Raw genomic sequence first — 18121 nt, 5'->3', positions numbered from 1 at the left:
GCAATTTACGAATGCATTAGTGGTTCGATTTTAGTTTTTATGCATGATTCGTGACAAAATTTACAGCGACTTTGCCGCAAAAAGTGTTCGCATCTGGTTATTTAATAAAAAAATATACAGTTTGGAAATCAAAAAAAAAAGCATTTCCGAATATTTTAACCGAATGTTTGGTAAAAAACAGCCATGCCTGCTTTCCCAAACAAAATTTGCTATAGAATAATTGCTGCTGCATAAAAAAATTTCGTTGAGTTTAGAGCTCAAGCACCATTTTTGAAATGCAAAATCGGCCACGTCTCTCGACCCCGTGCGTAGTTTCAATCAAACCGGCTAAAAATTGCACCTCTGGAGGCTCAAAAAATCTAAAGATAGGTTTATATGGGACCTTCAAGGCAACGTAGACTCATTTTGACTACACACTAATAAGAAATATTTTTGTAAAATTTCGAGCTCCTAGCTTTACTCACTCGAAAATTAGCGTAGAAATGAGGTTTTTTCAATAAAAACTACACAAACAAAAATTAAATATTAATAAAAATAAATACAAAGAAATAAATTATAACAATGAAGGCAAATATTTATTATAGTATTGTTTTTTTTTTTTTGTTTTTAATATATATTAATATATGTAAATTTGTTAATATTTTCATCATGCTCCCACGGTATCATAAATATTTTCCGTTAATCTTCGATGAATACCTTCTTCTTGTTGGGAAGTTTGCAAGTCTATTTTATAGTTGGTTAATGTCTTTTCCAAAATTTGTTCAACTGGTGAATATGTGGAACGAGAACGTAAACGAGCTTTTGTCATCTCCAACGACTGTTTTGAAAAAAAAAAGTAAAAATTAGTTTTTTGCAAAATGATAAAATTAATGTAGACAAAACCTAGTACACATGATTGTATTCGGTATAACATTTGTCATTTCAAACGGCCAAGACCACTTAAAAATGAAAAAAGTTAGTGGTCTAGACCGTTAGTATATTAACAAGGTTATTTAATTTTTAAAGATATATAGTTGGTTTTCATATCACCGAATTGTTAAAAATTGCAAGAATGAATTGTGATGTTTTGATAGCTAATGGCATTACCAATTAATTTTTCTATGCAATTACCCTATGGACAGTGTCGTACACTCAAAAAAGTAACCCCCCAATGTAATGAAAATTAAACTAAATGGTAGTTAACTTAGTCATGATTCAGCGGAAAGATTTTTTCTCTCCCGTTTGGTTTACTCAATTTTTAGGGTATATGAGAGTGGACTAAAATCTGACTAAAAATTTCAAGAAATTTGAAATATCTGAACTTGAAGGAAATTAAAATTATACTCAATTTCAGCAAATTTATGAACATAATTATAAGAAAAATTCTTATGTGCTTAAATTTTTAATAATAGAAATCTCTTTTCAATACCAATTTCATAAAGTTTGTCATATGATAACCCTTAATTTATTAAAAGGTATTTCTGTCTTAAAAATTATTCCTTTTTTCCTGTATACTGATAATTAATTTCAACATATGAGGTAAAGGAGAATAAATAAAAGTTAGATTTTATTTGCATTAGGTATTAGAAACTACTAGTTCCCAGGAATATTTTACCCACAGCTAATATATATTGAGTAATAAACTGCATTTTAAAATTATTATTAGTTTAGAAATTTGTTATTTTATATACAAACATATGTAATTGTTTTACAAGTAGAAAATTTTCGCTTAATCAAAGAAGTGAATTATTATTAATAAGTTTTAGTCAAGCTAAAAGTACAAATTTGATTGCTTATTAACTTCACTTCACTTCACTTTCCATTCGCATTCATAAATAAATTATCTAAAACATATTATAAAGTTGAACTATTATCTTTGTCCTTTGACGCGTTTTTACCACTCTTCTAGCCATTTTGGATATTTATCTGATGCAAAAACCATGGATATTTCCAGTTTTAATTATATTAACCGGAGTTTTGATTTGTCGCATAGAATGTCTAAAATGAAAACAAAAGAAGTAAAAAGGCATTAAGATCGGCCTGGCCGAACTTTGGATACCCACCACCTCGGACATATATGTAAACCCCCTTTCGTCACAATCCGGTGAAAATTGGATAGGTTAGGTTGGAAAGAGGGTGTAATATTAATCCGCCCCATGTCACTATGGACATACACCAAGCCAGTAAACGGCTTGTTGTGCGCTCTAAAAACTATAAAGTAACATCAAAAAGAAAGTTTTATGTTAGGAATTTCGTGCTACTTAAAAAATCCTTAATTGTTTTCATTACCACTCCCCTAAGATGGTTCATGTCTGGAATTGTGTCTACACCAAAGGAAATGCTCCAACGTCTCATCATCTTCCCCGCATGCCCTACACATGCTAACACTTGCCGCACCGATTTTACATAAGTGAGCTCGAAGTTCTATGTATCCCGTTATGATACCAATAGCTATACTGACCTCCTTCATACTTCCTTTCAGTAATAGCCTCGTCTTCTCACGATCTGAATCCCCCCATAGGATTTTCGCCGTCCTACCAATCTGTTCGCTGTTCCACAAAGTTTCATGCGCAGTCGTCGCTCACTCCCTTAACTCGGACTGCGTCGACCCGAAAGGCTTCGGGTTAACCAAGTTTATTGATGGCAGTCCTCTGGCCTTCACCGCCTAATCGTCTGCCCTTTCATTTCCCCTTACTCCGTTATGGCCCGGTACCCAAACGATGCGGATTTTCCCAGCCTCAGAGAAGGCGGTAATCCGCTTCTTACACTGCAAGACTGTTCGTGACCTTACCGTCCTGGTTGTTATTGCCCTAATGTCAAATTTACTGTCGGTAAAGATGTTCACACTAGACCTCCTCGCGTTAGCACCACACCACTTGCCGCCTGCAGGATAGTATTATGGTCAGGCAGTATAAAACAGGTCTCAGTCCCTTGGTTCTCAATGTAGACCCCCAGTCCCACACTATCCTCTAGCTTTAATCCATCCGGGCAACATGATCTTCCAAATGGCAATACTAGGGTTCCGTCAATCCAAGACTGTGCCGATGGCAGCAGTGCCTCGCACTCGACTTCAAAGTTAATCTCAGGTATCAGATCGGAAACCTCTTCCCTCCTTCCGGGTTTCTTATTGTCGCTTCGATTATACCGCTATGGTATGAACTGCTCCCATCCTCAACCCATTCTCCCATCGCCTTAAGTCTCATAGCCGAAGTGGCTGCCTCACACTTAATCTGTATGTCAATGGGTCGGATAGCTAGAATAGTCTCCAGTGCCCTAGTGAGCGTGGTGCTCATCGCTCCGCCTATTCCAAGACAACATGTTCTCTGAACCTGTTGTATGGTCCTTATGTTGCACTTTTTCTCCATAGCAGTCCACCAAACTACTGAGGCGTAAGTAAGTATTCGTCTAATCACGCTCCTGTAGAGCCAGTGGACTTTCCTAGGATTCAGGCTCCATTTCGGGCCTACGGCCCATCTACATAGTGCCCAACATCTGTGAGCCTTCTCAGTACGCTCCTGAATGTGACACTTCCAATTCAGTTTCTTGTCCAAGATCACACCTAAGTATTTGACCTTGTCAGATATCGAAATCGTCTTATTGATGAAACGTGGTGCGTTAAATTGGCCCACCTTCGTCTTCCTCGTGAACAGACATATTTCAGTCTTCTCTGGGTTAACATTGAGACCTCTGGGTCTAGCCCAGTCATATGCCATATGCAAGACCCTTTCGGCCATTCTGCATAGCTCGTTCGGATCCCTACCTCTTAGAAGTATTATAACATCGTCGGGTTCAAATCCCTCCTCAGTCAGTATCTGTAATAGGTCATTTATGGTGGTCACCCATAGTAGTGGCGATAAAATGTCCCCTTGTCGCGTGCCTTGTGCCACTTTCTCCCTTATATTTATGCCATTGGACACACAATTTATCCACCTGTTCCTTAGCATATGGTTTATCCAGGACCGGGTCCAACCGCCAGAGTGTACGTTTTGGCATCGAACGATTCTTTTATTTTATGCACAACCTCGTGCAGGGCAGTCTCCACCGACCTTCCCTTGACATAGGCATGCTTTTGCTCTATTTGAGCAGTTCGCTGGTTGTCCTACTCTTTACCATGGTGTCCACAATACGTTTCATGGTTTTGAGTAGAAAGGACGAAGGCTTATGGGTCTGTAGGCCTTTGGTGTCGCATAACTTACCTTGACGGGCTTAGGTATACACACCACCCATGCCTTCTGCCAGGCTTTCGAAGTATATGAAAGTTCTAGGCACGCTGTGAAAATTTTGGCCACACGAGGCGCCAGATAGTCTGCCGCCGGAAATATTCCATCAAGTCCGGGTGACTTAAATGGTTTGAAGCTCATCAAGGATTCCTTCACCACAAATTCCTTTATTATAAACCTTCTTTCAACGTCATTATTCCAAGATTCTGGTGTCTCCGTAAGTCCCGCCGTATCCTGTGGAAAATGGGTTTTCATCAAAAGCCTCAACATGTTCTCCATTGTCTCTGCTCTCACTGCCATATCGTCTACTAAATTTTCAGTGTGGACATGGGTTTTTGAGAGAAATTTTTTATCTTGGGGGCGTCATCAACGCTATCGACCTGTTCGCAGAAAAGCTTCCAGGAGGCACGTAATTTTATTGTATTCTTGTATTGAGCCGTGTGTAATACACATCCCAATAAACTTCCGCTTTTTTACGACGTGCTCTGTTAAAAAGTCTGCGGACCTCTTTCCCAATATTGCGAATCTCCCCGGTCACCCAGGGTTTTTCTTGGGCTGATTTCCTTTCCCGAAGAGGACAACTATCTTCGAAGGATCCCACCAGTGCAGTCGTAATCCTGTTGACATTTTCGTCAATCTCTTCTATGCTTGGACAATCCAAATTATCTTGCCCAAGTCTTCTTCTGAATAGCCTTCCGAATTTTGTCCAGTTGGTTTTCAACTTATTCCGAAAGCTTATCGGATTCGGCGCTGGCCGTGCTATTCTAAACCTAATGTAGCGATGGTCAGAGAAAGAGTGTCATATTACTATTGTAGTAAATTTGTCCTCTTTGGGGGTTGTTTTTGGTCACCGGAAGTAGTAACTGCAGCCTTTGATCGAAAAGTTAGTGAAAATGGGCCTGGTTTCAACTCCCAAAACGCCTTGTGCAGCCGGGGAGATAAACGAATTGGAGAAAGTTCGGAATCCGAACTTTGAGATTGTCAGCAACTTTATCTACCTCGACATCGCCGTAACCAAAACGATTGACATCAGTTTTGAGATTAAGCGAAGAATAATACTGGCAAAACAGGTTCTACTCTGGATTAAGTAAGCAGTTAAGAAACAAGGGCACTGATACTACCCGTGTTGTTATATGGTTCTGAGGCATGGGTACTTGTGAAGGCATATGAGGCAGTGCTTGAAGTATTTCAGAGAAAGATTTTTGTAAAATATATGGACCAGTTTGCGTTAATGGAGAATATAGGCGACGCATGAACGACGAGCTGTATGACGACGATAAGATAGTTACAAGTATCAAAATACAACGGCTGCGTTGTCTAGGTCATATTGTCTGTATGTATGAAGAAGCTCCAGCAAAGAAGCCTTTGGAAACCGGGAAGGCCAAAAGCCCGATGGAAAGATCAAGTGGTGGGATACACCTCGAAACTTGTTGTCAGAGATTATAAAATGAGCGCTGAAGATCGAGGCGCTTGGAACACTAGCAAGTAAAGTAAGGCATTAAGAAAATTTTTAAATGCAAAATTGGCGCATTTTTAAATCAAACCACCCCGCCATCTTAAAGCTGAAATTGCTTATATTTTTTACTAAATTTCAAAAGTTTCTAAATTCCCGCTTTTTTCCCCCTTTTTTGTATATGTATTAAAACTTGAAATGGTCTATATATCCATGTCGACTTTCAACTAGTATTTTTATACCCTCCACCATAAGATGGGGGGTATACTAATTTCGTCATTCTGTTTGTAACTACTCGAAATATTCGTCTGAGACCCCATAAAGTATATATATTCTTGATCGTCGTGAAATTTTATGTCGATCTAGCCATGTCCGTCCGTCTGTCCGTCCGTCCGTCTGTCTGTCGAAAGCACGCTAACTTCCGAAGGAGTTAAGCTAGGCGCTTGAAATTTTGCACAAATACTTCTTATTAGTGTAGGTCGGTTGGTATTGTAAATGGGCCATATCGGTCCATGTTTTGATGTAGCTGCCATATAAACCGATCTTGGGTCTTGACTTCTTGAGCCTCTAGAGTGCGCAATTCTTATCCGATTGGGATGAAATTTTGCACGACGTGTTTTGTTATGACATCCAACAACTGTGATAAGTATGGTTCAAATCGGTCCATAAACTGATATAGCTGCCATATAAACCGATCTTGGGTCTTGACTTCTTGAGCCTCTAGAGTGCGCAATTCTTATCCGATTGGAATGAAATTTTGCACGACGTGTTTTTTTATGACATCCAACAACTGTGCCAAGTATGGTTCAAATCGGTCCATAACCTGATACAGCTGCCATATAAACCGATCTTGGGTCTTGACTTCTTGAGCCTCTAGAGTGCGCAATTCTTATCCGATTGGAATGAAATTTTGCACGACGTGTTTTGTTACGATATCCAACAACTGTGCCAAGTATGGTTCAAATCGGTTCATAACCTGATATAGCTGTCATATAAACCGATCTTGGGTCTTGTCTTCTTGAGCCTCTAGAGGTCGCAATTATTATCCGATTTGCCTGAAATTTTGTACGACGGATTCTCTCATGACCATTAACATACGTGTTTATTATGGTCTGAATCGGTTTATAGCATGATATAGCTCCCATATAAATCGATCTCAATTCTTATTCGAATTGGCTGATATTTTACACAGGTCTCCAACATATAATTTAATTGTGGTCCAAACCGGACCATATCTTGATATCGCTCTAATAGCAGAGCAAATCTTTTCTTGTATCCTTTTTTTGCCTAAGAAGAGATGCCGGGAAAAGAACTCGACATATGCGATCCATGGTGGAGGGTATATAAGATTCGGCCCGGCCGAACTTAGCACGCTTTTACTTGTTCTGAATGTTAAAACCCAGGTATTACATCACATTTTATTGCAATTATGAGTAACGAACTTTTATTCTTTATCACTTCCTCTATAAAACCAAAAGGAACACAAGGGTTACAGAGCAAAAATACTGAAAATTGGAGGCACGTTGATATGGGACCTACACCTAAAGTTGTACCGATATGGACCATATTCTATTTATTCGCAATTTAGAGGCTTAAGATGTTTAATCTGGAGATCGATCTATATGGTAGCTACATCAAAATATGGACTGGGATGAGTATATTACTTTAATTGGCCATTATAGAAAATTTATCTTCCTAGCCGAACGTAGAAAAAATGGCCAAGCGCATCGATCTTTTGCGCTTCTTCTCCAATCTTAGCAAAATGCTAAGATTGGTATTTATTACCATTCACTTTATTATATATATAAATTATTTTGTTCATTATACTTTTTACAGACGGTATCCATGAAAATGAAGAGAGGCTCATAAAGGAAAGGCAATTTTTATACCCTCCACCATAGGATGGGGGTATACTAATTTCGTCATTCTGTTTGTAACACCTCGAAATATGCGTCTGAGACCCCATAAAGTACATATATTCTTGATCGTCATGTAATTTTAAGTCGATCTAGCCATGTCCGTCCGTCCCTCTGTCTGTCGAAAGCACGCTAACTTTCGAAGGAGTAAAGCTAGCCGCTTGAAATACTTCTTATTAGTGTAGGTCGGTTGGAATTGTAAATGGGCCAAATCGGTCGATGTTTTGATATAGCTGCTATATAAACCGATCTTATGTCTTGACTTCTTGAGCCAATAGAGCGGTTGGAATTGTAAATGGGCCAAATCGGTCCATGTTTTGATATAGCTGCCATATAAACCGATCTTGTGTCTTGACTTCTTGAGCCAATAGAGCGGTTGGAATTGTAAATGGGCCAAATCGGTCCATGTTTGGATATAGCTGCCATATAAACCGATCTTGTGTCTTGACTTCTTGAGCCAATAGAGCGCGCAATTTCAATAGAGCGCACCATAGGACGAGATTTGACTGAAATTTTGCATGAGGTGTTTTGTTATAATTTTTGATATCAGTGGTAAGTATGGCGCAAATCGGTACATAGCCTGGTATAGCTGCCATATAAACCGATCTGGGATCTAGAGTTCCTGAGCCTCTAGAGGGCGCAATCCTCATCCGATTTGGAAGAAATCCGAATGAACTGAAATATCACACTATGACTTCTGCAATGTTCAACATTCATTTATGGTCCGAATCGGACTATAACTTGATATAGCTCCAATAGCATAACAGTTCTTATTCAAGAACTCGACAAATGCGTTCCATGGTGGAGGGTATATAAGATTCGGCCCGGCCGAACTTAACACGTTCTTACTTGTTTCTTCTAACATCCCCTTCATAATTAAGCAGCAGTCATTTTCAGCAAACAACAGACTTTTCAGCAGTCAGCCTGGCGCTCTAAAATTGCAGAACTACTGGTGCAATAGCAGAACTACTGCTACAATTGCAGCAAAATTAACTACTAATATTCAGCAGACAGTGTCTGCTATTTTCAGCAAACTTTTTTCTATGAGTGCACGTGTGTTTTTTAAACGTGTGGTTTTTTTAATCTCGCCACATTGTTTTTTTTTTCGTACTATGGGTTTTATTAAATCTGGCCATCTTTTGGAGTTGTTGTTTAAGACAGGTGTCACATGATGTATGCTCAGTTTGGTTTGCCATTCCTAAACGAATAGGCCTCTCATAATGAAAAACCTCGTTTACACTGGTCTTTAAATCCGGATTAAATGGCTCCACCATCTATTTTCCCTTTATAAAATCAGCTGACGAGAGCCTTAAATTCGGATTTAATGAGCAGTGTAAACGAGGTTAAAGACTGTTTTATGATATACGGCCTAATGTAAAGTGGACAAAAATTAGCCCGAAATCAATGTTAAAACTTAATGGAAAACCATTATGTTCACAATAAAACTACACCGAAAAATATTTGTCCTAATTTTAAAGATTCGAGCCAAAGATTAGCAAACTTAATTTATAGGTAATCAATTTTTCAACTTTTTAAGGAACCATTCCCTTTGGTGAAAAATATTTTCCTTTGTATTGAGAATTTTTTATTTTTAATGGTAGGTTAATAAATCCTTAATTTTGGGTCTTTTTAAAGACAAGAATCTAAAATGAAGGTCAAAATATCGTTGAAAGTTAGGATATTGACCTTAGGACAAGACAACGGTAAATCGTAGTTAAAGACGCATAATAACATAAACAAGTAAGAAGGCGTTAAGTTCGGCCGGGCCGAACTTTGGATACCCACCACCTCGGGCATATATGTGAACCACATTTCGTCAAAATCCAGTGAAAAATGCATACCTTAAGCCCCATAGCAGCTCTATAGATATCATCCGATTTAGACCAAATGCTTATAACTACAAGTCATTGTTCAACCGAGAGATCGGTCTATATGGCAGCTATATCCAAATCTGGACCGATCTGAGCCAAATTGAAGACAAATATCGAAGGGCCCAACACAAGTCATTGTCCCAAATTTCGGCTACATCGGACAATAAATGAGCTTTTTATGAGCCCAAAAGCTTAAATCGAGAGATCGGTCTATATGGCATCTATATCCAAATCTGAACCGATCAGGGCCAAATAGAAGAAAGATATCTAAGGCAAATCACTGTCCCAAATTTCAGCAAAATCGGATAATAAATGTGGCTTTTATGGGCCTAAGACCATAAATCGGAGGATCGGTCTATATGGCAGCTATATCCAAATTTGGACCGATCTGGACCAAATTGACGAAGGATGTCGAAGGGCTCAACGCAACTCACTGTCCCAAATTTCAGCAAAATCGGATAATAAATGTGGCTTTTATGGGCGTAAGACCATAAATGGGAGGATCGGTCTATATGGCAGCTATATCCAAATTTAGACCGATCTGGGCCAAATTGACGAAGAATGTTGAAGGGCCTAACACAACTCACTGTGCCAAATTTCATCCAAATCGGATATAAAATGTGGCTTTTATGGGCCTAAGACCCTAAATCTGAGGATCGGTTTATATGGCAGCTATATCCAAATTTGGACCGATCTGAGCCAAATTGACGAAGGATGTCGAAGGGCCCAACGGCAACTCACTGTCCCAAATTTCAGCAAAATCGGATAATAAATGTGGCTTTTATGGGCCTAAGACCCTAAATCGGCGGATCGGTCTATATGGGGGCTATATCAAGATATAGTCCGATATAGCCCATCTTTGAACTTAACCTGCTTATGGACAAAAAAAGAATCTGTGCAAAATTTCAGCTCAATATCTCAATTTTTAAAGACTGTAGCGTGATTTCAACAGACAGACGGACAGACGGACGGACATGTCTAGATCGTCTTAGATTTTCACGCTGATCAAGAATATATATACTTTATAGGGTCGGAAATGGATATTTCGATGTGTTGCAAACGGAATGACAAAATGAATATACCCCCATCCTTCGGTGGTGGGTATAAAAATAGGAGGGTATTTAAGTGTTTAATATTTTTAGACTAAGATGCTAAATAAATAAAAAATAACAAGCAATCAGCGATCAAAATTTGAAACGGATGGTCATGTCCGTTAGTAATGGGTTATTACATTTAAAGAAAGCATCTTTATTTTAAAAGATGCTGCATGCGTATAGTAAAGACAAATCCACCGAAACAGACCTTCACGACCTAGTCGGCTACATAGAGGGTTCTCTCGCTGACAAGGAATATACAATGGTAGCATTTCTTGACATTGAAGGTGCTTTTAATACTGTAAAACCGATGTCAATCATGAAGGAGTTGGAGTTTCTAGGCATCAATTCTACCGTAAGAAAGTTTATTAATAACTTACTTACTAAAAGATGCATTACGGCGGGGTTGGGATCTGTGGAGGTGTACTGTCTCCTCTACTTTGGAATATAGCCATTAACAATATATTATTGTCTCTGGAAGAAAAGGGCGTAAAAGTGGTCGCGTATGCTGATGACGTGGCAATTGTGGTTAGGGGAAAGTTTAAGTAAGTGGTGGAATGGCTATAATGTCATTACGACGATTGGCATAAATATCTTCTCAGAGAGCCAGGCAGCCATTAAATCCCTGGAGAACGTATTCTCTCAACGAGATGGCTGAACTGTTCAAAATTCATCTGTTCTGGATGCCACAGAAATGTAAAGCGGACGAGCTTGTGAGACTAGGAACTACCCTACACATTCCTGGGATACTGGAATCTGTGGGTATGCCTTTAGCGACATGTAAGCTAAGTTTTCAGGACCAGGCCCGAAGGACAACGAATGATAGATGGTCACAAAGAGAGGGCTGTGAGCATTCCAAAACTATGTGGCCTAATCTAGACTTGAAGAGGTCTACTGCTTTGCTGTCATTGGCTAGAACAAACGTCTCAGCCATTGTGTCCGTAATGAGAGGTTACTGCATAATCGGAAAAAATGCTGACAGACTGAAGGTTGCCAGCAACGACTTTTGCAAAAGCTGTGGGGACATCGGAGAAGAAGAAGAGATTACAGAACGTCTTCTGTGTGTGTGTCCCGCACTAGCAGTCAGATGGAGTTCCACTTTAGGTTCTCATTTCTATGTCTGATTTAGCAGATGTGAACATTTGCAAGTTATTGGGCTTTTTAAAGCGATCTGGATGGTTCAACGGTAGAAACTAGAAGGCATCTTGTTTCTTCTGTTCCTGTGGTATCACAATGGACGAAAACGTCTGAGTGAGTCTGATGGCAGACTGCCGCTCGTTTTCATTGCTAAAATCCTAAGAATAAGGAAAATTCTTAAATTTTGGCCCAACTTTTTTCACTTTTTATACCGCAGTTCTTTGTCTTAAGACTTCGTAAGAAGTTCTAAAATATTCTATTGAAGCCGAGATGGAATTTTTATCGCCGTATTTCATTATGTTCAATTCACTGTTCAATATATCCCATAAATGAACAATAAATGCCAAATCGGAGATCATTATATTACATTAATTTACCTTTAGTAAGTTCGAGTTTCTAACCAAAGCTTGTTCGTAAGTTAGAATTTTCAGAGCTTGATCTTGTTGGGCCTTCTTTTCCATGCACATCGCATTATTCCTTTCCCATTTATCCTCTTCTCGTTTCCTTCGGTACATAACAAACAAAAACCAAAATTAATAATTTGACATTAGGCTATGTATGTATTTATAAGGGAACAAATTATTTTTTGCCAATATATAATTTTACTTACACTGACTCAAGCTTGGAATCTATTTCAGCTTCCAAAGCTAAAAATTTATCGTTAATTTCTTTTAATAAATCCATCTTCAACTTTCAATGGAATTAAGTTTACAAATAAACTAGTTGTTGCCATGTAACCATGTTGCCAAGCAGCAGGTGCATGCTTTTGACTCCCTCCCGTTTCCATGTATGATGTCCTTTCAAACGATGCACAGTGGGCCAAATGGCAAAAAAATTGGAAATAAGTCTACAACTTTTTATCTGTTGATTTTAGCCATACAAAATGTTCTAGACATTTGTAGAGGAGGACATAGGCTTTCAGAAAAGTGCTGTTGTTGGTCCATATCTTTAATACAGGGTGAGCTACAGGGTGTCAAAGTTGACCACTTTTGACTTCTCCAAGCTTCTGGGGGCCATAACTTTTGATCTACTCAACCGATTTACATGATTTAGGACTCTAGAGAAAGAGCTTGACAAGATCTAAAAAACTTATGCATAAAGTACCATGCCATCGTGTACTGTTAAGGAGTTATGAATTGTTTAATTTTAAAATATGAAAATTTGGCCTTGGTTTTTTTCAGTGTTTTTTAAATAACTCCGTCAATTTTAAAGCTATAAACTTCATACTTCACACAAATTATGCCAGCATATGTGTGCATAAAATACAAAAGGAATCACGTGAATATCTTTGGCGGTTTAAAAATGGCATCGTTTTCAATATGAAAAATATTTTTTTTGTCAAAAAATTGCAAAATTTTTCAAAAAAGATACTCCCATTTCCTTTAAGTTTTCGCAAACTTTGGCCGTCAAAGCATTATCATTTCTTTCCATTTTCACAAAGTCGAGGTATTAAGAAAAGTTTTAAGTGCTAATTTGGCTAATTTCGATATCAAACAACACCGTTATCTTAAGACCAAAATGGCCAATTTTTTTACTAAACTTCAAAAGTTTCTCACTGGAAAAAAAGTTCCACGGGGATTTTTTCGCTTTTTTTGAACTTAAATGAAAGCTTAAAATGTTCCCAACATTTTAAGGTATGTCTCGCCATATCCTAGCCATAAATGAGATCGTAGCGATCAAAATACTGAAAAAAGTCAATTTTCAAGTAGTGCTATATTCATTGCTAAAAAACAAGTATTACGTCACATTTTATTGCAAAGATGTTAAATAAACTTTTATTTGGTAACACTTCTTCTACAAAACACAAAAAGAATCATGGAAATATCTCTATTCTATTCCATTTTATGGAACCGGCAATAAAAAAGTCAATTTTTCAAAAAAGTCGAATTTCCCAAATTTTGTTTTTGTTGTCCTAATTGCACATGACACACTATAGCCATATTTACGCAACATACCTTATCGTAAAGGAAATTTTCATACCTTTCCAACAATGTATAAAACATTTCTCAACTCGGATTCTATCTACTCTAAAATTCATTTACACTTCATTAAACTCTATATAAAAATGTCTATTTGTGAAATGGAACCTTATATGGGGCCTACACTAAAACATTGATAGATTTGCCCAGGGTTTACAATACAAATGTGTTAGAATAAAAAAAGGTCTCCTGCCAAAGTTTAAAAAAATTGGAATAAAAATATGTGTTTTAGAGCGAAAACACTTCGCATCGGCGTGCGTTTGTATAGTACCTACATCTATTTTTAATGTAAGCTGATGATTTTTGAATAAAAAGTAACCTAGAAATATACCTGCATATATATATATATTTGTGTTAAGATTTGATGCAGACAAATGTTACCTGTTTCGCTATGTCGAATTCCCAGGAAATCCACCGTATCAATGAATGTGAAAAAACCTACCCATAAAAAATTCATTGTCATTTTTTTTAACCAAATTCGAGTCCAGGTAAATAATTATAGAAGAGTAAGTAAAAAGAGGCACTTTGGACCCCTTTTTACGATTGCGTCTGATACCTGAAATGGGTCATTAATTGTGAATATATTGCATAAATATTTGAACAAAATCCAAATTTTCTTCATTATATTTTGTAGAGGCGTAAAGGACATTTATAAGTTATGGAAGTCATACTGAAGTATTCCACTCTTTCGAAAATTGTATGGGACATCAAAAATGATTCCAAATCATACACGGAGTCATTTAAGGAACTTGTTTACACTTTGGACCACATATATGGAATAAGGCTAAATAAAGACGCTTTAGACAAACTTGAAAAATTCTACAAATCATTTGAGAGAAGGTTGCCAGAATGTTCATTCGCAAAAATCAAGTTTTTCAAAATGTATGAGAAGTGGCTGAAATCGGATCTACTTATTGAAATTAAACCGCTGATTCCCGGCCGGCCTAGCAAAGCATACGACGAAGTTACGGAGAAAACCAAAAAGAAAAAACAAGAGGAACTATTGGCGGCACATCCGCCAAATTTAATAAAAGATACGTTCAAAACAGCATTGTTAAAAACACAACCAAAAAATGTTGGACGAATTGTCGATGTTTTACCATTAGCATCTCCGAAAAGGGTAAAGAGAATGGTAGAAAGTATTCCAACTCCAAAATCGACTACAGAATTCACAAGATGCACTGGCCCTGATTTTGAACCTAGGCCTCTCAAGAAACAAATACTCAACAATGAGGAAGGCTCTTCGTGAAAAAGGATGGGGTTGTTTACCCTCAAAACATAAATTGTACAACACCAGGACGAAAATGGTGCCATCAAATATATACGTGGACGAATTAAAAGCAAGAGTGAAACTTGCTGATCTTGTTGAAAATACAGCTGTTAGAATTATTTCTAATTTTACTGAAGAACAGTTGAACACATGTAATAATTCCGAAGTGGTTTTGATCAGCAAATGGGGTTGTGATGGATCATCTGGATTTTCCGAATATAAGCAACAAACAGAAATAGATGCCAACTTCGCATCAATTTTCATGGCATCATTAGTACCATTGAGAATGAGATTGTACAAGGACCAATCTTCATCATCGAAAGAAAATGCATTTCAAGATATATGGATAAATAGAACACCTGGGTCAAAATATTTATGTCGCCCAATTCGGTTTGAGTATACAAAGGAAGACCGGAACACAACACGATCTTTGGTGAACGAAATAAAGGAAGAAATTGCTGCATTACCCATGATTGTTATAAACCAATTGGGAAGAAATATAAAAGTTTCGTTTCAACTACAACTCACTATGATCGATGGAAAGGTGGCAAACGCATTAACTGGCGTTATGTCCAATTGGAGATGCAATATTTGTGGCAAGAAGAATGGGCAATTCGAGGACAAGTCTGATGAAAATTTAGTAAACGAAAATGCGCTCAATTTCGGTATTTCGCCCCTGCACTGTAGAATTCGATTCATGGAGTATTGTTTGCATTTATCGTATGACCTTAAATATCGGACTAGCCCTGGAAACCGCGATGTCTCTGCTAGAAACAACCAAGATCTTCACAAAATGAGGCAGGAAGAGAAGAATCGAATCCAGTTGGAGTTTAAACAAAAGGGACTTATAATAGATAAACCTCTTTACGGATACGGAAGCACAAATGATGGCAACTCGGCAAGGCGGTTTTTTGAGGACCCCGTATCGACATCTAAAATAACCGGTCTTGATGAACACTTGCTAAGACGATTCAAAGTGATTTTGGCTGTAATCAATAGCAAAAAGATGATAAATTCAACCAAATTTGAAGCTTATAGTAATGACACAAAAAACATTTTATCTGATTTATATTCGTGGAAAGCTTTAACACCGACAGTACATAAAGTCTTACATCATGGCAAGGAAATTGTGGAATACAACATACTTCCGTTAGGAGAACTTACAGAAGAAGCTCAGGAATCCCGTAATAGAGATGTTAAACAGTTCCGGCTTTTCAATACCCGAAAGAGCACCAAATTTAACCAAAATTATGATTTACTTCAATATTTATTGTTATCGTCTGATCCGGTACTATACAGCATCAGAACTAAATGGCTACCAAAAATATGTGACGATATAGATAAGGACGATCCCGATGCCATTCAAATTAAAGAGCTTTTAAATTTTGATACCTTAGATTATTTGGTAGAGAATAAAATCAAATAATACAAAACTAAAATGCTTTTTTATTTTGGGAGTAGCTAATATACATATAAACGCACGCCGATGCGAAGTGTTTTCGCTCTAAAACACATATTTTTATTCCAATTTTTTTAAACTTTGGCAGGAGACCTTTTTTTATTCTAACACATTTGTATTGTAAACCCTGGGCAAATCTATCAATGTTTTAGTGTAGGCCCCATATAAGGTTCCATTTCACAAATAGACATTTTTATATAGAGTTTAATGAAGTGTAAATGAATTTTAGAGTAGATAGAATCCGAGTTGAGAAATGTTTTATACATTGTTGGAAAGGTATGAAAATTTCCTTTACGATAAGGTATGTTGCGTAAATATGGCTATAGTGTGTCATGTGCAATTAGGACAACAAAAACAAAATTTGGGAAATTCGACTTTTTTGAAAAATTGACTTTTTTATTGCCGGTTCCATAAAATGGAATAGAATAGAGATATTTCCATGATTCTTTTTGTGTTTTGTAGAAGAAGTGTTACCAAATAAAAGTTTATTTAACATCTTTGCAATAAAATGTGACGTAATACTTGTTTTTTAGCAATGAATATAGCACTACTTGAAAATTGACTTTATTCAGTATTTTGATCGCTACGATCTCATTTATGGCTAGGATATGGCGAGACATACCTTAAAATGTTGGGAACATTTTAAGCTTTCATTTAAGTTCAAAAAAAGCGAAAAAATCCCCGTGGAACTTTTTTTCCAGTGAGAAACTTTTGAAGTTTAGTAAAAAAATTGGCCATTTTGGTCTTAAGATAACGGTGTTGTTTGATATCGAAATTAGCCAAATTAGCACTTAAAACTTTTCTTAATACCTCGACTTTGTGAAAATGGAAAGAAATGATAATGCTTTGACGGCCAAAGTTTGCGAAAACTTAAAGGAAATGGGAGTATCTTTTTTGAAAAATTTTGCAATTTTTTGACAAAAAAAATATTTTTCATATTGAAAACGATGCCATTTTTAAACCGCCAAAGATATTCACGTGATTCCTTTTGTATTTTATGCACACATATGCTGGCATAATTTGTGTGAAGTATGAAGTTTATAGCTTTAAAATTGACGGAGTTATTTAAAAAACACTGAAAAAAACCAAGGCCAAATTTTCATATTTTAAAATTAAACAATTCATAACTCCTTAACAGTACACGATGGCATGGTACTTTATGCATAAGTTTTTTAGATCTTGTCAAGCTCTTTCTCTAGAGTCCTAAATCATGTAAATCGGTTGAGTAGATCAAAAGTTATGGCCCCCAGAAGCTTGGAGAAGTCAAAAGTGGTCAACTTTGACACCCTGTAGCTCACCCTGTATTAAAGATATGGACCAACAACAGCACTTTTCTGAAAGCCTATGTCCTCCTCTACAAATGTCTAGAACATTTTGTATGGCTAAAATCAACAGATAAAAAGTTGTAGACTTATTTCCAATTTTTTTGCCATTTGGCCCACTGTGCGATGGTAAATACTACTGGTAAAAAATCAATAAGCCTGCAGTAACCTATATGGCTACGATATTCCAAATTGCAAATTTTGCCCATGAACATTCCACTAAGGAACAGGGGCAAACTTCTCACATATCAATGAGTGCAGTCCGATTCAAATTTAAGCTCAATGATAAGGGGTCTCCTTTTTATAGCCGAGTCCGAACGGCGTGCCGCAGTGCGACAGCTCTTTGGAGAGAAGTTTTACATGGCATAGTACCTCACAAATGTTGCCAGCATTAGGAGGGGAAAACCACCGCTAAAAATTT

The 18121-nt window shown here is 37.3% G+C and overlaps 2 protein-coding genes and 1 long non-coding RNA gene across 7 annotated transcripts in view; 1 reads left to right on the top strand and 2 right to left on the bottom strand.

The window, feature by feature from the left end:
* Nucleotides 1-18121, bottom strand: part of LOC131995841 (uncharacterized) — a 205841-nt gene that overhangs the window by 78736 nt on the left and 108984 nt on the right. The gene's annotated exons all lie outside the window — the stretch shown is intronic.
* LOC106084863 (metallophosphoesterase 1 homolog) overlaps nucleotides 1-18121 on the top strand; it is a 162895-nt gene that overhangs the window by 115058 nt on the left and 29716 nt on the right. The gene's annotated exons all lie outside the window — the stretch shown is intronic.
* Nucleotides 573-12394, bottom strand: LOC106084852 (uncharacterized). The gene is made up of 3 exons (XM_013248783.2): nucleotides 12281-12394; nucleotides 12048-12174; nucleotides 573-817 (listed from the first exon to the last, which is right to left on the bottom strand). Exons 1-3 carry the CDS (start codon nucleotides 12352-12354, stop codon nucleotides 647-649), a joined length of 372 nt encoding a protein of 123 aa, XP_013104237.1. The 5' UTR covers nucleotides 12355-12394; the 3' UTR covers nucleotides 573-646.

The sequence above is a fragment of the Stomoxys calcitrans genome, chromosome 3 (assembly GCF_963082655.1).
Source record: "Stomoxys calcitrans chromosome 3, idStoCalc2.1, whole genome shotgun sequence".
NCBI lineage: Eukaryota > Metazoa > Arthropoda > Insecta > Diptera > Muscidae > Stomoxys > Stomoxys calcitrans.
The sequence above is the reverse complement of the archived record's forward strand: the minus strand, read 5'-3'. Positions and strand labels throughout refer to the sequence as shown.